General features: G+C 42.6%; 2 protein-coding genes across 8 annotated transcripts; both read left to right on the forward strand.

The window, feature by feature from the left end:
• Positions 1 to 348: 348 nt before the first annotated feature.
• On the forward strand, positions 349 to 7,902 carry LOC129815533 (integrin beta-7-like). 3 transcript variants are annotated; one of them, XR_008753449.1, is made up of 12 exons: positions 350 to 1,829; positions 2,537 to 2,692; positions 2,828 to 2,923; positions 3,077 to 3,166; positions 3,691 to 3,834; positions 4,077 to 4,279; positions 4,671 to 4,875; positions 5,040 to 5,197; positions 5,383 to 5,576; positions 5,868 to 6,028; positions 6,351 to 6,483; positions 6,615 to 7,902. XR_008753449.1 is itself a non-coding variant. In XM_055869440.1 (11 exons), the coding sequence occupies exons 1-11, from the start codon at positions 1,773 to 1,775 to the stop codon at positions 6,417 to 6,419; spliced, it is 1,533 nt and encodes a 510-aa protein (XP_055725415.1). In that variant the 5' UTR covers positions 350 to 1,772; the 3' UTR covers positions 6,420 to 6,484. The 3 variants fall into 3 exon arrangements, 2 of the variants coding, with proteins under 2 accessions (XP_055725417.1, XP_055725415.1); XM_055869440.1 differs by lacking the exon at positions 6,615 to 7,902 and having other exon boundaries at positions 6,351 to 6,484; XM_055869442.1 differs by lacking the exons at positions 6,351 to 6,483; positions 6,615 to 7,902 and having other exon boundaries at positions 349 to 1,829; positions 5,902 to 6,022.
• On the forward strand, positions 6,640 to 21,726 carry LOC129815534 (separin-like). Of its 5 annotated transcripts, none has more exons than XM_055869445.1 (10): positions 6,640 to 6,730; positions 15,135 to 16,005; positions 16,128 to 16,340; positions 18,682 to 18,804; positions 19,105 to 19,254; positions 19,428 to 19,893; positions 20,018 to 20,104; positions 20,199 to 20,280; positions 20,828 to 21,321; positions 21,444 to 21,726. In XM_055869445.1, exons 3-7 carry the CDS (start codon positions 16,128 to 16,130, stop codon positions 20,020 to 20,022), a joined length of 957 nt encoding a protein of 318 aa, XP_055725420.1. In that variant the 5' UTR covers positions 6,640 to 6,730; positions 15,135 to 16,005; the 3' UTR covers positions 20,023 to 20,104; positions 20,199 to 20,280; positions 20,828 to 21,321; positions 21,444 to 21,726. The 5 variants fall into 5 exon arrangements, with proteins under 5 accessions (XP_055725420.1, XP_055725419.1, XP_055725418.1 ...); XM_055869444.1 differs by having other exon boundaries at positions 20,828 to 20,962; positions 21,126 to 21,726; XM_055869443.1 differs by having other exon boundaries at positions 20,828 to 21,726.
• Positions 21,727 to 21,809: the final 83 nt, after the last annotated feature.

Consider the following 21,809-nt stretch of genomic DNA (forward strand, 5'->3'; position numbering starts at 1 on the left):
GTATTGCATGGAAAATGTGACTCATTTTGTGGGGCTTTTTACCACAATAACTTACATTGTCTTTTATTAAAATATTCCTAATAGGCTGACTAAGTATAGCCAACCCCAATAATAAAATTGTTATAGTTACAAATGTTATAAAGTGTACCAAACGTGTGTGTAAAGTGTGTGTGTGTGTGTGTGTGTACACAATATGATGACCTCTATGTAACTACAGGTATTCTCCCAGCCAGTCAGAAAGTAATCTGCAGTCTGTGGTTTGTGCTAGTCAACGTCTGCTCCATTTCAGAGCCAGACAGGTCAACTTCCTTCCCAGAACATCTGCTGTGTGTGTATGTGTGAGAAAGAGAGCATATCTTGAGGGCACTATGGTGTTGAACGCTGAGCTGTAGTCAATGAATAGCATTCTCACATAAGTGTTCCTTTTGTCCAGGTGGGAAAGGGCAGTGTGGAGTGCAATAGAGATTGCATCATCTGTGGATCTGTTTGGGCGGTATGCAAATTGGAGTGGGTCTAGGGTTTCTGGGATAATGGTGTTGATGTGAGCCATTACCAACCTTTCAAAGCACTTCATGGCTACGGACGTGAGTTCTACGGGTCTGTAGTCATTTAGGCAGGTTGCAGCTCCTTCGCATAGAGTTGATCAGGCTGTTGATTGTGGCCTGTGGAATGTTGTTCCACTCCTCTTCAAAGGCTGTGCGAAGTTGCTGGATATTTGTGGGAACTGAAACACGCTGTCATACACGTCGATCTAGAGAATCCCAAACATGTTCAATGGGTGACATGTCTGGTGAGTATGCAGGCTATGGAAGAAATGGGACATTTTCAGCTTCCAGGAATTGTGTACAGATCTTTTCGACATGGGGCCATGCATTATCATGCTGAAATATGACGTGTTGGCGGTGGATGAATGGCACAACAATGGGCCTCAGGATCTCATTACGGTATCTCTGTGCATTCAAATTTCCATCAATAGAATTGTGTTCGTTGTCCGTAGCTTTTGCCTGCCCCTACCATAACCCCACCCCCACTATGGGGCACTCTGTTCCCAGCGTTGACATCAGCAAACCGCTCGCCCACACACCATACCTGCTGTCTGCCATCTGCCCGGTACAGTTGAAACTGGGATTCATCCACGAAGAGCACAGTTCTCCAGCATGCCAGTTGCCATCGAAGGTGAGCATTTTCCCATTGAAGTCGTTTCTGATGCCGAACTGTAGTCAGGTCAAAACCCTGGGGAGGATGATGGGCACACAGATGAGCTTCCCTGAGACGGTTTCTGACAGTTTGTGCAGAAGTTCTTCGGTTGTGCAAACCCACAGTTTCATCAGCTGTCCGGGTCGCTGGTCTCAAACGATCCCACAGGTGAAGAAGATGGATGTAGAGGTCCTGGGTTGGCATGGTCTGCGGTTGTGAGGCTGGTTGGACGTACAGCCAAATTCTCTAAAACGACGTTGGAGGTGTTTTATGGTAGAGAAATTAACATTAAATTATCTGGCAACAGCTTTGGTGGACATTCCTGCAATCGGCATGGCAATTGCATGCCTCAACACTTGAGACATCTGTGGCATTGTGTTGTGTGACAAAACTGTATATTTTAGAGTGGCCTTTTATTGTTCCCAGCACAAGGTGCACCTGTGTAATGATCATGCTGTTTAATCAGCTTCTTGATATGCCACCCCTTTCAGGTGGATGGATTATATTGGCAAAGAAGAAATGCTCACTAACAGGAATGTAAACAAATTTGTGCAACAAATGGTGGACTCCCCCAAATGGTGGACTCCCCCGAGTCTGGCTTTGACGCCATCATGCATGCAGCTGTCTGCCAGGTAGGACTGTCATACATGACCAAACACAGTTACCTCTGTATAGAGGCTAGGATGTCTACAACCAATGCGGTCCCAGAGCATTTAGTAGTAAATACGAGACACTCCATTTTGTATGATATGTTACGAATTGCAATTCATACGATATCTTACGAATTTGCAAAATGTACGATATGCTACGAATTTTCAAAACGTATCGTATGTTACAAATTCCATTTTGTTGTGGCTAATGTTAGCTAGGGGTGGCTAGGTGGCTAACGCTAACATTAGCTAGGTGGCTAACGTTAGCTAGGTTAGGGGTTGGGGGTTAAGTTTAGGGTTAGGATTTAGATTAAATGGTTAGGGTTAGGGGAAGGGTTAGCTGAAATTATTAGGGGAAGGGTTAGCTAACATGCTAAGTAGTTGCAAAGTCTAAAAAGTAGGAAGTAGTTGCAAAGTTGCTAAAATGCTAAAATTGTCCGTAATGAGATTCAAACTAATTATACACGGCCACACATCCAATCCGACCAACCACCCTCCTTTCGTTTTTGCCTTAAGTAACCTTCCGTCTTATGAAACCATACCAAACGTTACATATCATATTAATGTGAATGCCACAGATTTACATTTACTATGTTACGTTTAGTCTAGGAGACCAGTCTACTACAACGTATGTCTACAATGTCCATTTCTATTTCTCTCCCTTTCTCTCTCTCCCTCCCTCCCTCCAGGGTGTGATTGGTTGGAACAATGTCACCCGGATCGGGGTTTACACGTCAGATGTCACCTTCCACATTGCCGGGGACGGCAGGCTGGCTGGGATATTCAAACCTAATGATGGGAAGTGTCATCTCAATGGCAGCGGCTTCTACGATGGCACTAAATATGTGAGTTATCAACAGAGGGGTGGGATGATCAACACTTAGAAGACGTGAGCTTGTTTCAGTGACATTTGTTGTGGAAGAGCTGGGCAACTACGACGCCTTTCTGTGGTTATTTAATCCACTTCCTATGTGTCTAAGGACTACCCATCGGTTGGCCAGCTCGCCAGGGTCCTGGCAGCCAATAACATCCAGCTCATCTTTGCTGTCACCGAGGACAGTGTTGCTGCCTACAAGGTCAGGACTGACAGGAGAGATAGTTTGTTAAAGCAAATTACAAAAGTTCACAAAATGTTTAACCTCTGTATTTCTACCTTCGCCCGTCTCTCTCTATTGTGCCCATACCTAAACAAACACACATACTGTATACACACACACACACTTCCCTAGGCATTGAGTAAACTAATCCCTCAGTCAGTGCTGGGAGTCCTGAAGAACGACTCCAGCAACGTGGTCCAGCTCATCTTAGAGGCCTACAATGTGAGTATCTAAACGGTCTCAAGCCTAGAACACAGTTGACAATAATTAGTGCCAAGCTACTGCAAAATCGTGAAATACTTCAATGGCAAAAGGCTGCAATGACCAATAAAATGCGTATTCAAAAGAGGACATAAAATCATGTCTGTGGTTATGGCCATGACTCACACAGCAGACTAAAAAAGTAGAACCAGCTCCCATACGTATTTTCACTGGAATCCCTGGCCTCATGGTTAGCTAGTGACGGATATAGTGTGTGCTATGCTCTCACGGGTAGAAAAATATACTGGCAAATTATGTGTCAATCTTCCTAGTGGTAAAGTTAAGGTTTCATACATGATAGACCTACATTTCTCTACGAATTTAAGACATTTAGGCCTAGAGAAATATAAACTACTTTTGAAATGTATTACTTACAAACAAACGTATCACTGTGGCTTTGCAATGAAATTCCATTTATTGGACACATAGACAAAAATGTCACATCATCAACTCTCCTATCTATACTAATGCATATCTGTTCACAGAACCTGTCCTCCACTATCTTATTGGAGCACCATGGAGCCCCCTCGGGTCTGGACATGACCTACAGATCCCACTGCACCCCTGCAGAAGGGGACAACACCCTGTGGCAGAGGGGCGCGTGCATGAACGTCAAGCTCAACAAGCAGGTCTGGCACAAAGAAGGGGTGGAGGGCAAAAACAAGATGTGAACAAGGAGAGCAAGGCTCATGTCTTTAATGGATTTAGTCATGTAATATATGTAGTTATATAATAGTTGTTCACTTGAAGTCAATGGCTGAAAACAACAAAAAACAGCATACACTGGGTTTATTTAATGGTATACTGTATAGGACTTGTGTTACAGACCTATTTATTGTGTACAGACCTATTTACTCTCCCTTGCGCCCAGGTTGACTTCACAGTGAGTCTGAATATTTCAACGTCTGAAGGAGAATGTCTGAAGGAGAAGAAGCAGTTTTTCCTCAAACTTCAGGGCATCAGCGAGACCCTGAAGGTCTCCGTGGAAACCCTGTGTGACTGTGACTGCCATGACAGAGAACAGCAGTCCACACACTGCAGTGAAAAGGGAACGCTCAACTGCGGAATCTACAGGCAAGTCCTCAAATTATGACAAGAACTCACAGCACCTCCTGGTTGGTGAGATAGAGAACTGTGCTTACAAACTGCACACAGTGAGGGAAACAGCTGCAGACTGCAGTTTGACTGTTACCACATAGCAGTAAACAAGTTTCTATAGTTAAAGAAATGTATCAAATATAAAAGTTCTCACAATCAAAACTTGAGGGGATTCAAGTTAATAGTTTTCCATTGTTACAGTGATTAAAGTGTTTTTGAGGTACTGATGAGTAGGGCTAGAAGTCTTCCCTGATTACGTGACCTGACCAGAAAAAACTCCTAGCCCAAATTAAGTCCCAGAATGTTCTGTTTTTTGTTGTTTTACCCAATTCTTTTCATTGTTTTTGTAAAATGCTGTGCCCTTTAGCTGTGACGAGTATCACCTGGGTCAGAGGTGTGAGTGTAAACGGCCTCTATGGACGCAACATGTCCCCAAGACAGCTCCTCGCTGCAATGCAGCGGGCACGGGACCTGTGAGTGTGGCATATGTGTGTGCCAGGGCACCCACCGTGGTGATTTCTGCCAATGTGATGACAACAGCTGTGACCGCCACAACAACATGCTCTGCGGTGGTGAGTAAACTAAAACAGTTAGTTCAGGCCATGCATTTTGATTGGTTAAGAATGTGTTCCTTATAGCTGCACCTTATTGCAGACCATTTTTCAGCTGTGTTTGACAACATTTGCCGCGTGACTGTGGCAGTGTGGAACATGTAAGTGTCATGACAACTACACAGGCTCTGCGTGTGACTGTTACCACCCTCACCGACCAGTGCAGGACTGCTGGGAAGCTGTGCAATGGCCAGGGAACATGCCAGTGTAACCAGTGCCAGTGCAACAAAGACTGCTTTGGCATGAACTGCTCAAAGATTGCTAATGCATGCGCAAAATTCCTGTGAGTACAAGACAATAACTTAGTCATTTTGGATTGAGTTTCCAGGTTGCCAAAGTTTAGTACTTCAATTGTGACCTTACAGGAACACTTTACATTACAATAATGCAGTGTCTGTGTGTGTGCTTGTGTGTGTGCCTGTGTACCTTCAGTATGTCTGTTAACCTGTCTTTGTGTAACATTTCCAGGGCCTGTGTGACGTGTGAATTGTCCAATAAGGAAAGTGACGGCCTAAAGAGTAACTGTAGCCGACCATGTGGCTCAGTCAAGCCCACTTGGGTTGAGGGACCCCAGGAGTTCCCATGCAGAAAAGACACCATCTCCTACAAAGTGGAGCTGTTCCCTGACGGCAACATCCTGGTCCTCTACACAGATCTACCCCGTGAGACCTTAAGTTCATCTCTAATCATTATCCTTTATTTTCAGGATTTTAACATGGCTATGTATCCAACTGGCTTACTGTTTTTACCATTTCTATTCTCACTGCTCATTGGAGCAATTCATAATATTGCTAGCTCTTAGGCACACCTAAAAAAGATCACTCCTATGACATCCTTATTCTGCGTATATGGACCTATTCTGCTATAGTTGTTTCATCAAAGATGCTTTGCATTAGACAAAAAGTCAGGACTCACGTTCTACTACAAACTCTTCCTCTTCATATCCCTGGCAGGCTCTGTTAACAAGACTTATGTGATCATTGGCAGCTCGGTGTCCAGCATCATCTTCATCGGCATCGCAGTGATCCTTATCAGCTGGCTGATGCTGGAGTTCCACTACCGGAGAGAGTACGCCAGATTCTTCAAAGCAACAGAGACTGTAGTCTGGAAAAATGTAAGAGAAAGAACAGTATACACCTGACAATGAATCACCATGATATGTCAAATAGGCTAGATGTCTCTGCGTTAACTGGTCGTTTCTCATAACCAAATATCTGTCTATTGTTCTCAGTCTCATAGTTTATTGTATGAATAGTGGATTTCTCTATTATTTGTGAATGTGTTTGGTCTTCTTATTGTAGTTTTGTAAATTTTTGGGGCAAATAATCAACTTAATGAGTCTTTAATGCAAGATTTATAATGTTAAGTGTTGGTTGTTGATAACATGATGCTCGCTCTGTACTAAACTTATCTCTTGTTGGTCCTTTGTGTTTCAGATCGAAAATCCTTTGTTCCAGGACGCCACAACCATAGTTATGAACCCCATAAACATTCAAGAGGACTGATCCAAACAAGAGGTCGACCGATTAATCGCGGCCGATTTCAAGTTTTCGTAACAATCGGAAATCGGTATTTTTGGGCGCCAATTTGCTGTTTTTGGGGGGGGGGGGGTTTACATATTTTTTAATCACCTTTATTTAATCTTTATTTAACTAGGCAAGCCAGTTAAGAACACATTCTTATTTTCAATGACGGCCTAGGAAAAACGAGGCAGAACGACAGATTTTTAACCTTGTCAGCTCGGGGGATCCAATCTTGCATTGATTACATTGCACTCCACGAGGAGCCTGCCTGTTAACGAATGCAGTAAGCTAAGGTAAGTTGCTAGCTAGCATTAAACTTATCTTATAAAAACAATAAATCAATGACTGTCATTGCTCCAATGTGTACTTAACCATAAACATCAATGCCTTTCTTAAAATCAATACACAAGTATATATTTTTAAACCTGCATATTTAACTAAAAGAAATCCAGGTTAGCAGGTAATATTAACCAGGTTAAATTGTGTCATTTCTCTTGCGTTCATTGCACGCAGAGTCAGAGTATATGCAACAGTTTGGGCCGCCTGGCTCTTTGCGAACTAATTTGCCAGAACTTTACGTAATTATGACAACATTGAAGGTTGTGCAATGTAACAGGAATATTTAGACTCATGGATGCCACCCGTTAGATAAAATACGGAACGGAATAAACGTTTTGTTTTCGAGGTGATAGTTTCCGGATTAGTCAAAGGTATATGGTTTAGAGAGAAGTAGTCGACGTGTTATAGGTGAATGCACCAATTTGTAAGTCGCTCTGGATAAGAGCGTCTGCTAAATGACTTAAATGTAAATGTAATAATTCCTGTAATAACTTGCGGCTGAATTTGAAAGGGGTTCCTTCGTTATTTTACCGTTCATGTCTTCCATAGAGAATGTCTTGATCTACTTCAAATAAGGTCTGTGTTTCGCGCAGGCTTAAACCGCCTCGACGTTTTGACACCCGTGTAAATCTCACTAGGATAAGGTAACGTTTGTCAACATATTTTCATAAATCCACTCTACAATTTTTTTTTAATCTTCGCTTATATTTAGCCAATATTGATCAGAGTTACCTTGTCCTATGGATATCTACACAGTTATAAAATTGGCACGGTGATGTAAGCCTACACGAAACACAGACCTTATTTTAAGTTAATCTAAAAATATCCTTTGGAATAAATGAAGGAACCGCTTTCAGATTTTGCTAGGTGTCATGGGAATTATGACTCGCACTTTGGTTGTCAATTCTTACCATGCCCATTATTAAAATAGGATTTCCTGCATATAGAAATTTAAGTTTTTGTTTTCGACATTCAACACAGGTAACTTAAACTCTATTTTTATTCAAACAGTTGAGAGTATTCGTCTCCTAAGCAGACTCTTCAGTATCATTGTCACTTCAGAGCTGTGTGCGTGTGTGTATTTATGTATTATATTAAATTAAAATAAGTGTTCATTGTTCATTCAGTATTGTTGCAATTGTAATTATTACAAAAATGTGTGTGTGTGTATGATATATATATATATATATATATATATATATATATTACAAAAAAAAACTTTTTTAATAAATCGGCCGATTAATCGCTATCGGCTTTTTTTGTCCTCCAATAATCGGTATCGGCATTGAAAAATCATAATCGGTCGACCTCTAATCCAAACCCATTAAACTCTGAAACCAACCAACACTTTACTTTAGGAAAATCTGTTATATACAGTAATAAGCGAATGCGGGACCATATACTGATGTTAACATCTAGAAGAGGAACCGCTTGTTCCTTTATCCACTTCAATTGGAATAATTCAATGGGCCTATTTATATAATAAATATGAATTTGAAGGGCTAAAATTATAAATTATTAGAATATTGAATCTCTCTAAAGGCAAATCGGAACTGGTTCTCCAGCAGATTAGTAAGAATGGCTCACCCCTTGTTCAAAAACGGCCTTTTTTCCTTTGTCCAGATTATAACCTCTCCCTTTCGGTTATTTTAAAATGAAAACCTCTCCAAAATATCCCTATTTTTTAAACAAGCCATAGAAAGATGGTTACAATTTCAGTTTCATTTTTCCTACCGAACCACATGACCTTTGGAGGTGTTCAGAACAAGGTTAAGGGCAGAGCAAGCTTGTTGGACACTAAGAAAGCTTTGTTGTAGAGCGTTTAACACATAATCCAGAGAGGGGCCAGCTTAGAATAAGACTGCTTCCTACTGCCTGAGCTATGTTGTTGATGTAAATTGTATATGGGGAATACAACCATCCCAGCTCTACAGATTTTGCTGCGAAGAGACAGAAGCATTAGATAAATTGTTTTGGTACTGCTCATATGTATGTAGCTTGTTTTTGGTTACAAGTTCAGGAAGGGCTGAAAAATCACACCATTTACCTAGAACTAACTCTGCAAATAGCACTGCTGGTTGACTTGAAAAGCCATAGTCAATCAATCAATATAATAATAAAAATGTAATCTTTAATTTACCTTCTGTAGAAACCAATGGCGGTCGGTACCGTTTAAGATTAGGGAGGACAATATTTTTTTACGAGCATGGTCTTATTTCTATTTAAGCAATAAGGAATGAGGGTGGTGTGGTATATGCCTTGCAAAAGTATTCATCACTCCTTGAGGTTTTGGTTGAATTTGTATTTTAAATTGATTTTTATTTGGATTTCATGTAATGGACATACACAAAATTGTCCAAATTGGTGAAGTGAAATGAAAAAAATTACTTAAAATAATGAAAAGTGGTGCGTGCATATGCATTCACCCCCTTTACTATGAAGCCCCTATATAAGATCTGGTGCAACCAATTACCTTCAGAAGTCACATAATTAGTTAAATAACGTTCACCTGTGTGCAATCTGTGTCACATGATCTGTCACATGATCACAGTGTGTATATATATATACACACGAAAGGCCCCTTAGTCTGCAACACCACTAAGCAAGCGGCACCACCAAGCAAGCGGCACCATGAAGACCGAGGAGTTCTCCAAACAGGTCAGGGACAAAGTTGTATAGAAGTACAGATCAGGGTTGGGTTATAAAATAATATACGAAACTTTGAACATCCTATGGAGCAACATTAAATCCATTAGTAAAAAATGGAAAGAATATGGCATCACAACAAACCTGCCAAGAAAGGGCCGCCCACCAAAATCCACGGACCAGGCAAGGAGGGAATTAATCTGAGAGGCAACAAAGAGACCAAAGATAACACTGAAGGAGCTCCATAGGACCACTTTAAGCCGTACACTCCACAGAGCTGGGCTTTACGGAAGAGTGGCCAGAAAAAAACATTGCTTAAAGAAAGAAATAAGCAAAGACGTTTGGTGTTCGCTAAAAGGCATGTGGGAGACTCCCCAAGCATATGGAAGAAGGTACTCTGGTCAGATGTGACAAAAATGTAGCTTTTTGGTCATCAAGGAAAACGCTATGTCTGGCGCAAACCCAACACCTCGCATCACCCCGAGAACAACATCCCCACAGTGAAGCATGGTGGTGGCAGCATCATGCTGTGGGGATGTTTTTCATCGGCAGGGACTGGGAAACTGGTCAGAATTGAAGGAATGATGGATGACGCTAAATACAGGGAAATATTTGAGGGAAACCTGTTTGTCTTCCAAAGATTTGAGACTGGGACAGAGGTTCATCTTCCAGCAGGACAATAACCCTAAGCATACTGCTAAAGCAACACTCGAGTGGTTTAAGGGGAAACATTTAAATGTTTTGGAATGGCCTAGTCAAAGCCCTGACCTCAATCCAATTAAGAATCTGTGGTATGACTTAAATATTGCTGTACACCAGCAGAACCCATCCAACTTGAAGGAGCTGGAGCAGTTTTACATTGAAGAATGGGCAAAAATCCCAGTGGCTAGATGTGCCAAGCTTATAGAGACCTACCCCAAGAGACTTGCAGCTGTAATTGCTGCAAAAGGTGGCTCTACAAAGTATTGACTTTGGGGGGTGTATAGTTAAGCATGCTCAAGTTTTCTGTTTTGTTGTCTTATTTCTTGTCTTTCTTCTTTTTAAACTGGTAGGCATGTTGTGTTAATCAAATGATACAACCCCCCCCCAAAATCCATTTTAATTCCAGGTTGTAAGGCAATAAATATGAAAAATGCCAAGGGGGTGAATACTTTCGCAAGCAACTGTACCACGGTAAAGGGCAGTTCTTTTGTACGACACAACTAGGAGTGCCTGAATACAGCCCTTAGCCATGGTATATTGGCCATATACCACAACCTCCCGAGGTGCCTTACTGCTATTATAAATTGGTTACCAACGTATTTAGAGCAGTAAAAATAAATGTTTCAACATACTCCTGGTATACGGTCTGATGTACTACGGCTTTCAGCCAATCAGTATTCAGGGCTCGAACCACCCAGTTTATAATACATCTTATACCGTGGCATTGTTGAATACTCGTTTCTGATGTGTTTGAAGGGCATTCTAGAGCGTGCATTATTTCCCTATAACTCGCACGGTATATCAGCATTGTTTAATTGGATTTTCAGAATAGCAAACTAGGACTGATGGTTTGGTTAGCTAACTAGCAAGTATGTTTGTTTGGTTACCAAGGCAACTACTGTAGTTATCTAATAAACTTGCTAGCTACTTCAGTGGATATTGACCAGATTTCTAGTGGCAAATGTTTAAAATTATAGCCATGGTATAAAATGGATAAACAACTTGTGGCTCAATGCGTTCTCTGGAAAAAATGTAGCTCTGTGGAAGGTCAGTTCCACTCCGCGCTACACCTTCCACATGTTCATTATTTGCAATGCATAGCCCCTCGTTGATTATACCTTACATATTGATGACTGTCATTCATATTACATTCACCCAGGTCAATGTAACATCGATAGGTTTAGGCTACTACGTGATCCTCGAATTGTCCCTATACCCATCATGACATTGCTACAACCTAGCCTACGAATGAAAGTTTACAACAGGTCAAGAGAAAAATGTGAGTAATCAAGGTGACAGACAGTGACATAATCAATACCGCCTTGCACACTGTTGCCTGCTTCTAGCTGATCTAGAGTGTAATTATTAGTCCAAACAGTTGCAAACAAAAGTTTATATTGGGCAAATCCAAGTATGTTTATCCCCAGGTGAAAAAACCTTTCCAAGCCAAACCTTCATCTCATAACTGCTAACCGCTACACACATCCTACGTCACCATATTAGTCACCTAATATGTCACCATATTAGCTAATGTCATAGTCAACATGGCTACTAGAAATAATAATTTAGTAAACCCGCTACAATCATGCAGTGCACTGTACAGCAAGCAGTTTAGCAGTTACACTGGGGGGCCCCAGTGGCAATAAATTCATAAAACCGAAAACATACCTTGCGTTGGAAGAGTTCCAGTGTTAGATATCCTGAGCCAGCTAGCTAACATAGCATCCTTCTCTGTTTGAGCCAGGTGTGTGAATAGGCTAAATTAGCTAGCTGCCTTAGCTAACTAAGTGAAAGTGAATAAAATACAACTAAATATAGTTCTCTCTCTCTCTTGCTTCTCCTTCATTTTTTGAGAAATTAATTTGTTCAAAACTGTTCAGGCTTTGTATTGAATTCAATGTACTCAGAGGAGGACGGACACTAGCTGTAAAATGTACCATGTCCGTAAAATGTTTATAGTATTGTAATGAAACAGGCATGGAGCAGGTCTCGAACCCTCGACCTCCTATCTCGAGGTCCGGCGCGCTATCGACTGTGCCGCAAAAGCATGCTCGAGCGGCAGAGTCGATTTCCGCGCTTATAAACACAGGGTCGTTACACTACTCCCTCCTTTCAAAGAGCGCGTCCTCGCGCTAGCTTGCGACTTTACGTCTTACAGGAACGCGCTCACCGGCCAAGCACACGCACTGTCGTGGATGCGAGGTCCGATCACTTCTGACACCAATGTAATGAAACAGCAGGGAGCAGGTCTCGAACCCTCGACCTCCTAAGCCCGAGGTCCGGCGCGCTATCGACTGTGCCGCAAAAGCATGCTCAAGCGGCAGAGTCGATTTCCGCGCTTATAAACCCAGGGTCGTTACACTACTCCCTCCTTTCAAAGAGCGCGTCCTCGCGCTAGCTTGCGACTTTACGTCTTACAGGAACGCGCTCACCGGCCAAGCACACGCACTGTCGTGGATGCGAGGTCCGATCACTTCTGACACCAATGTAATGAAACAGCAGGGAGCAGGTCTCGAACCCTCGACCTCCTAAGCCCGAGGTCCGGCGCGCTATCGACTGTGCCGCAAAAGCATGCTCAAGCGGCAGAGTCGATTTCCGCGCTTATAAACCCAGGGTCGTTACACTATGTATAAGCTAGAAGTAGAAGTCTAAATATTGTTATCCATTCGTTTACTCCAATTATGGGTGTGGTGGTAGGGTTAGGGGAGAATAATACATAAGGGATTTTTTTATTTATTGTTATTATGCAGCAAACATCAGATACAGCAAATTCTTTGCATTCCGGCGGAAGTAATTCATTGTCAATGGAGCAGTCCGCAACGCTACGTTGGGGGTGCTGCACTAAGCTGCCGTGCGTTCGGTGTACCGCATGCTTTCAGTATTTTAAACTCGTGCATTGCTTTACTGTATGGTGATACAAACAGAAGTAGGCCTAAACACACAGACTCCAACTAGCAAGCGTTTAGCTAGTTGAAAAGCGAAGCACTTGCGCCAAGTACGGAAAAACAAAACAAACAGGCATCTGGTGGACATCGGGCGTAAGAGGAACAAATGACATTGTCATGAGAACATTACAAAACGCTTAGATAGATAAAATGTTCTGAACTTGGTATGAAGTGTCATTCCTTTCCAGTTTGTGCACATGGTATTGAATTACATTCAGTTTTCCTAATGAATTATTTTTGTGTTTTGGTCTGAATTAAGAAATATAACTGTGATGTAGGATAATGTTCTTGTAAGTATGTTTCTCAATAGTATTACATAAAGTATTCTCTGTACAGTGTATTCATTATATAGGCCTATGTGACCATTGTCTGTGTCATTGAAATCATATAGTACCGTTTTTAATAATAAATGCCTGGATTGTACAGTATTTGCCCATTATTATTTTCAAAATTCTTCAAGCTCCATCAAATTGGTTGTTGAGTATTGCTAGACAAACATTTTCAAGTCTTGCCATAGATTTTCAAGCAGGTTTAAGTCAAAACGGTAACTCAGCCTCTCAGAAACATTCACGGTCTTCTTGGTAAGCAAGTCCGGTGTAGATTTGACCTTGTGTTTTCCAATCAGATTAAATCAAATTATCATCAAATGTATTTATAAAGCCCTATTTACATCAGCAGATGTTGCAAAATGCTTATTGTCCTGCTGAAAGGTGACTTCATATCCCAGTGTCTGGTGGAAAGCAGACTGAACAAGGTTTTGCTCTAGGATTTTGCCTGTGCTTAACTCCATTCCGCTTATTTTTTACCCTGGAAATCTCCCCAGTCCTTAACAATTACAAGCGACATAACATAACATGTTGCAGCCACCACTATGCTTGAAAATATGGAGAGTGGTACTCAGTAATGTGTTGTATTGTATTTGCCCCAAACACAATTTTTTGTATTCAGGACAAAATGTTAATTGCTTTGCCAATTTTCTTTGCAGTATTACTTTGGTGGAACTTTGCAAACAAGATGCATGATTTGGAATATTTTTTCTGTCCTTTTCACTCTGTTAATTAGGTTAGTATTGTGGGGTAACTACAATGTTGTTGATCCATTCTCCGTTTTCTCCGATAAACAAGGCAGGTCCTACAGGCCCTAGTTTTGTCGCACCTTGACTACTGCTCAGGTGACACAAAAAAGGACTTAGGAAAATTGCAATTGGCTCAGAACAGGGCAGCACAGCTGGCCTTTGGATGTACACAGAGAGCTAATATGAATAATATGCATGTTAATCTCTCCTGGCTAAAATTGGAGGAGAGATTGACTTTATCACGACTTGTATTTATGAGAGGTATTGACATGTTGAATGCACCGAGCTGTCTGTCTGAACTACTGGCACACAACTCAGATACAGATGCATACCCCACAAGACATGTCACAAGAGGTCTGTTCACAGTCCCCAAGTCCAGAACAGACTATGGGAGGCGCACAGTACTACATAGAGCCATGACTACATGGAACTCTATTCCACATCAAGTAACTGATGCAAGCAGTAAAATTTGATTTAAAAAATTTAAAAAACACCTTATGGAACAGCAGAGACTGTGAAGCAACACAATTATAGGCACAGACACATGCGTACACACACACATATACGATAACATACGCACTATACACACATACACAGTTTACAATTGGCTCATTTATCCCCCTCCTCTCCCCTGTAACTATTCCCCAGGTCGTTGCTGCAAATGAGAACGTGTTCTCAGTCAACTTACCTGGTAAAATAACGGTAAAATAAAAAATAAAATAAACACATGGATTCAGTACTGTAGATATGTGGTAGTGGTGGAGTAGGGTCCTTACAATACATCTGTGAATGTTTTGTAATGTTTTAAAAATTGTATAAACTGCCTTAATTTTGCTGGACCCCAGGAAGAGTAGCTGAGCTAATGGGATTCCATAATAAATACAAATACCCACAAAGCCCTGAGATTGCTGGAGGAGCCAGAGACTCCTTCTCCAGGCAGTTTCTGCCATTCTCTGTAACATTACCAATCCTGTTCTGGTTCTCCTATAGACTTTCCTAATGGGTAGCAGAAGGTGGAGGTGAAGTTCAAACTAAGGAAAGGCCGTCCGGCACCGAAGCCAAAGTCTCGTCTCCCCAATGGTGAGGAGGACTGTCAGGCCTTCCTGAGCACCCGCTGGTTCCCCAAGGAGCCCATCGAGAGGGATCGTTCCAGCTCCCCACCCCTCAAAGCCCGGCCCCAGCATTGGGTCTCTCCTCCCTGGGCCATGGGGAAGACTGCCACTGTCCCTGCTGCTCCGAGCCCAGCCTGACTGCTCGCTGGGCCACCACACAGGCTCCAGCTGACGACTGAGCCAGCCGTCAGTTTCAAATGGCCGTCCTGGCCTGTTGCAAGAGCATTATTGCCAAGATGGCTGCCAAACTGGCTAGCTCTTCCCCCTAAAGACCCTCTCGCCCCAACCCTATAGCTCCAGGACCTGGTGGCATGGCCATGTCAGGTCTGGAGCTAAGGCTAGGGAAGGCTGCAGGTACCTGGAAAGTCCTGGAAGCTGGTTTGGCGTTCGTGGCCTCCAAGTCCTCTCTGGATCAGGGGTCCCTGAGGGCCAGGTTTCTGGGGGCTAAAGCTCTGGCCTCCTGTCTGGCCTCCTCTGCGTCCTCTTCCTCCCAGTCTGCCCCGGCCAGGAGAGGCAGGCCAGAAGACAGCAGCCTGGACAGGGATAGGACACAGTGAGGAGCCAGAGCGGATGAAGACCATTCAAGAGGTGGATGCTGTTGGACGCCCCAGACATATATTTTGAGGTCCTGAGGAGGGACCTGTGTGGTGACAGAGAGCGAGACTGTCTGTCTAAGCTGAGGAGTGGGGGGCACACAGGGAGGGTCCTGCAAGCCCAGGCCCACCTCTCTCGCTCTAACACTGGACCAGGTAAGGCGGACGGCAGCCCCCTGCTACAGCGCTAATGAACATGGTTTTAGGGTGAATAGGAGTCCTCAGTTTAAACCGAACACTTTTCCCCTCCTCCCCCTTTCTCTGTTCTCTCCATACAGATGGTCTCTCTGTGGAGGCAGTGCAGTCTCTGCTTCACTCCGCCTGGTTGGCTCTACAGCATTTCCCCCCACCCAACCTCTACCCCGCCTCTGTGGTCTACTGGCCCTGTCACTGGGGCAAAGGGATCCCGTCCCCATGGCAATCCTCCATGCCTAATCCCTAGGCATAACCACCCGCCATCACATGACACGATACCTGGCCAATCGCCTCATGTAAGTGGGTGCTGAGTGGATGCTGAGAGAATTTCTCCCCGCGCTGCTGATGGTCATTTTCTTGTCCACTCATCACTGGTGGAAAAAGTACCCAATTTTCATACTTGAGTAAAAGTAAAGATACCTTAATAGTAAAAGTCACCTAGTAAAATCCTACTTGAGTAAAAGTAAAAAAGTATTTGGTTTTAAATATACTTAAGTATCAAAAGTAAATGTAATTGCTACAATATACTTAAGTATCAAAAGTATAAATAATTTCAAATTCCTTATATTAAGCAAACCAGTCGGCAGGATTTTCTTGTTTTTTTTAAATTTACGGATAGCCATGGGCACACTCCGACACTCAGACATAATTTACAAACAAAGCATTTGTGTTTAGTAAGTCCGCCAGATCAGATTCAGTTCAAAACGTAATGAGTACTTTTGGGTGTCAGGGATAATGTAAGGAGTAAAAAGTACATTATTTTCTTTAGGAATGTACTGGAGTAAAAGTAAAAAAAGTAAGTAGTCAGAATATAAATAGTAAAGGACAGATACCCCAGAAATCGACTTAAGTAGTATATTAAAGTATTTTTTACTTAAGTACTTTATACCACTGCCACTCATACAGGAGTAATAAAGTCCTAGTGTACTACTTTGTGAGAGAAAAAATATATAAATTCTATTCTGATTTATCAGGGGGTGCTACAGCGCCCTCAGCACCCCTACTTCCTGTGGCTATGTGGGGACACCATCCTGCTGTTCCGGCTGGAAAGGGGCTCAGCTCCCATCATTCCTTCGACATCCCTATGGCCCAATGAGAGGTAGGGGATGCTCCCCAGAGGTACACGCCAGAGGTGGGACCAAGTCACTATCACAAGCAAGTCTCAAGTCACAAGGTCAGAGTCTGAAGTCAAACAGATCAAATCTCGAGTCAAGTCCAAATTGTGCATTCTAAGAGCAAGTCGAGTCACAAGTTTTTTTCAAGTCAAGCTTCAAGTTGAGTAAAAAACATCCATACATGCAATGGCTTGTTCATCTACAAATCGACACCGTGGGACTATAAGGTTCTGACATTTATGTAAAATTAATTAGTCACATTTAATAGATTTTAGACAAAAATAATTGTAAAAAAATCTGCATAAACCCACTTGACTTGAGCCTACATGTCGCCTGCATTAACTTCACAAAAAATATTGTGATCAAAGGTCATGAAGTTTTGGCTACAGTCAACTCCAAGTTTCTGCAGTTGCTCTTCACCAACTTCATCCTGCAGCCATCGCCTGCTTGTGGGAGTCTCTATTGTCAACCAATCATTAGGGTGTTATTGTTTGAAACAGGAACCAACTTTGACACAATTCATGTATACAGTTGATATGTACAAATTAATGTGATATTTGAGGCTTTCTCTCAATTGATTGTACAATGTATACGTATATTTGCAGTTTGTGAGTGTGTGATATGGGGGTTGGAGATGTTTATTTCAACATTATAAAGAACAACTTTTATAAACAATGGCAACACTGCCATGTTGCACTGAGCAGTGCTGTTGGAAAACCACATCAGTGTCTGAGTTTTGGCTGTCACAGATATACCACCCCCGACTTCACCCCTCAGCTTTCGTCTAGTCAGTTGCTTTTGCCTTACCACTCAAACGAGCACCTTCTCACCGCGCTAGGTCACTCAACCTGTGTTGATTGACAGTTTGCTGGTCCAATCAGAGGGAAGAGTGTACGTTTTACTTGCAAAACATTTTCCCAACTTCTGTTTGTAGTGTCCGAACCGTTTGGGTTACAAACTAATATGACCCCACTATGGAAAGGGGAGACTCTCACAAACACGATGGTGTTCTCCGTCTTGCTCTACAACTCCACAACTATTACGGGGCTTGTCTGAAGGTACCGATTAAAAAAATGTATGGACATGTGGAAGTAGTTTTGTGCCAACAAAAAAAGGGGTTCAATGTGTCCAAAAAACATAAATATTTCCAGAACTTTCTTATATCTCCTAGATATAGGACAGACATTTCAAAACCTTATTCCTTATGGGGACTGTTTTTCCATTTATGAATGTGTTATTCAATGTGTTTCTTTGGGCTATAGTATTAAAGGCCAAATTCAATATTTTATCAAATATTTGTTTATGTACCTACAGGGGTACTAGAATTCTAAATCAAATAGCTAAATCATCCATGGTATGATCATCTTAAAACAATTCCATATGTTAGCTTAGTAGAGCCCACCCCCCAAAGGCTTAGACTTTGAGATTAATTATCTCTCTTCTCTGTCTCTCTAAACCTTTAATAGTTTTCTCAACCTTGGTTGCTACTTGTGTGACCTCTGTCTTTCCTTTGTATCAGCAGCACCCGATCAGCTGGCTGGTGCAGGAGATGGCTAGTGTTCAGAAGAAGCAGAAGGCTGTGAGCTGTGTGTCAGAGAAGGCCAAGTTGTGGGACAGGAGGAGGGCCCTGAACACACAGATGGAGGTAAGACTCACTCAGACTGGTGTGAAGGGAAGTACATCTGGGGTTGGTTGAAAAGGGATAAAGTAAAATGAGAGGGGTTCTGTTGCTGAATGAAGCATATTCATTCAAAAACGTATGTTGAAGGAATGCTTATACTCTCGGTAAGATTGGTGGGTAGGTAAAAGGTGGGTAAGAGAAATAATGTACAGTAGACGCAAAAGGTGTGGCATTGATTACTACATCTTTTTGTGGTTTATGGTGATGATGAGATCATTTTGGTATGTCCCTAAATATCCTTTTAGACTCTCTCTCTCTCCTCAGAGGCTGCTGGAGGAGATGGAGGGGTTGCTGGGCTGCTGGCGGGGGCTCCTCCTACCCCTGACCTGTGACCATGAGCTGTCTGTCCAGGTCAAACGCCTTCAGAAGACCCTCACTGCCTGGGGTGCACTGACCTCGGAGGAGATGCTCAAGGTACTTCTACATGCCTTATAGTGTACTGTATATCATAGATATCACATTTATCTCTAAAACCCTTTTTACATTGTTACAAAGTGCTTTCACAGTAACCAAGCCAAGACAAGCAAAACCAGAGGCACATTGGCTAGGAAAAACTTAAATAACTGTTTTAATCCTGTGTGTTCCAGGCTGTGCTGTCTGCCTCTCCTCTGCTCTCCCAGTCCCAGCTGCAGTGGTTTGCCCAGGGAGTGTGTGGAGCAGAGGAAGGAGTGTTTGGACCTTCTGCAGACAACTGCGGCTGTACTGGCAGAGAGGCCCGAGTCCACAAGGACACGTGGTGCTCATCTTGGACAGGATGGGAGTCTCTCACACTTGCACCCTACACTCAAATCGCCTCTAATGTGCAAGATCAACGTACAAAGCGAAACGATGCACTTTCTTTGTGTAGAGGAGATTTGAGGAAAGTCTACTGTGGTATGAATACATTGCCTATGAGTGTGACTGCTGTGATAACGCCCAGTGAAATGTTTGTCTTGTCCTATCTTGCAGTACCTCCAGAAGCTGCCACGGGAGAGCATCTCCTGCCTCAGGCCTCGCTCTGTCACCCACATGCCCTCTCCACACTCACTACTTGGCCACTGTGCTCTAAGAGAGGTCAAACCACACACACACACACATTTGCCAATTAAAACGTTAATAAAGAAAACGCTATTTTATTTCACAAAGATTAGTTGTTGAATACTTATGTATGCACGTCTCTTTCTCTTCTGGCCCTCAGTCTGACCGGGAATCTCCTGAAGGGAGGTGTGGACCCCAAGCAGGTGTTCTACGTGCTCAACCTTGATGACAACTTGTGGTTCACCAGGTGAGTACAGTACCAACAGCACTGTTTCAGGGGCTTTATTTGTCTGCCTTATCTCTGTGTCCTTTAGAATTTGATGAATCCCTCTCCTCCTCAGCATCCCTCTCTCTCTCTCTGTGTGGGGTGGCTCCTGACCCAGATCTACTGCAGGAGGCTGTGACTGCCAAAGACCTTTACATGTTAGTGAGAAGTTTATAACAGCAGAGATGTCAATAGTTTGCCTTACTACACACACACTGTTCTTATCTTGTTTAACATGAAGCTTGACTTTCTCTCATGACTTGTATCATGCTAGATGTTAGATGCTTTGAATTGGTGTCAGAATTCAACCGTTCTTACTTAAAGCTGGAATCCTTAATGGTGAAACTGCTATAAAACAACAACAAAGAAGTTATTGCAAACAACAAACACTGTTTTTTTCCCCCTCGGACAGCATTGCACACACGATAGAAGAGCAGAATATGTAGTGATTAAGGCAGCCCCCCGCACCTCTGATTCAGAGGGGTTGGGTTAAATGCGGAAGACACATTTCAGTTAAATACATTCATTTGGACAACTGACTAGGTTTTCCCTTTTTTTTTTTCTTTTTTTTTTTACTTCCAGGTTCTGTCTTATAGTCTTTTTTAATGGGCTTCACGATTATGTATTCACATTTGTGAAAATGCGGTCATTTAAGATACTCTATATCAAATTATATTTGTGTTTGGGATGAATCTACTTCTGCAGAGGCCTTTTACGGTTCCTGGACTGGCAGAGGATCCTGAAGGAGATGAGAGATGCCTCTATGCTCTTTGGCTGGCAGTATCATCCTCAACTACCTCATGGCTGGCTGGAAAGACTGGCACACACAGACCTAAAAAGGTCAAGAGATAAAACAGGCTTTCATCATTTTTTCAGAAATCATTGCAAAGGAGGGCATTTATTGTATTCTGTTTTACTGCGATACACTGACCCCAAAAAATCCTAGATTAACTTGCCTGTCTGTGTGTGATTTTGCCTGTCTGTGTGTGATTTTGACATGTAGCCCATTGGTTCTGGGGAGCCTGTGGGATGTGATGGACCGAGACATTTACAGCTTCACCAAGGTTCTGCTGGAGTCCTAGCTGTCTGCAAGTCCCGGGGCTCCACTCCTGGACCACATGGGGCGGCAAGTAGCCTAGTGGTTAGAGCGTTGGACCAGTAACCGAAAGATTGCTAGATCGAATCCCTGACCTAACAAGGTAAAAATCTGTTGTTCTGCCCCGAACAAGGCAGCCCACTGTTCCTAGGCCATCATTGTAAATAAGAATTTGTTCTTCACTGATTTGCCTAGTTAAATAAAAACATGGCCCTGTCCCGACAGGCCTCAAGCACCTGTGGTCTACAGACTCCCCATCTACCTGCGAAAGGACATCCCCAAACACACAAAGTTTAATGAATTTAGTAACACCACTGATCCAAAGCCACTGATCCCCAAAACATGAATTGGAGGATGTGATTTTAGACTTGCTTGTGTGTGTTATCTGCTAAGGCTGCCTTCTTAAATGTAAACAATGTTGTATCCTTTGATTTTCCTTTTTGAATGCTAGTGAAATGTGTACATAAATGTATTAATAAATGCTTGACAATAAAAATGCAGTATATTTGCCAAACAATCCTTGCACTTTGGTCTAGAAAGGAATTGGGGGCAGTATATCCCTCAGTAGGGGTCAGTATATCACTTCTTCTG

This window comes from Salvelinus fontinalis, chromosome 18 (genome assembly GCF_029448725.1).
Source record: "Salvelinus fontinalis isolate EN_2023a chromosome 18, ASM2944872v1, whole genome shotgun sequence".
NCBI classification, from domain to species: Eukaryota; Metazoa; Chordata; class Actinopteri; order Salmoniformes; family Salmonidae; genus Salvelinus; species Salvelinus fontinalis.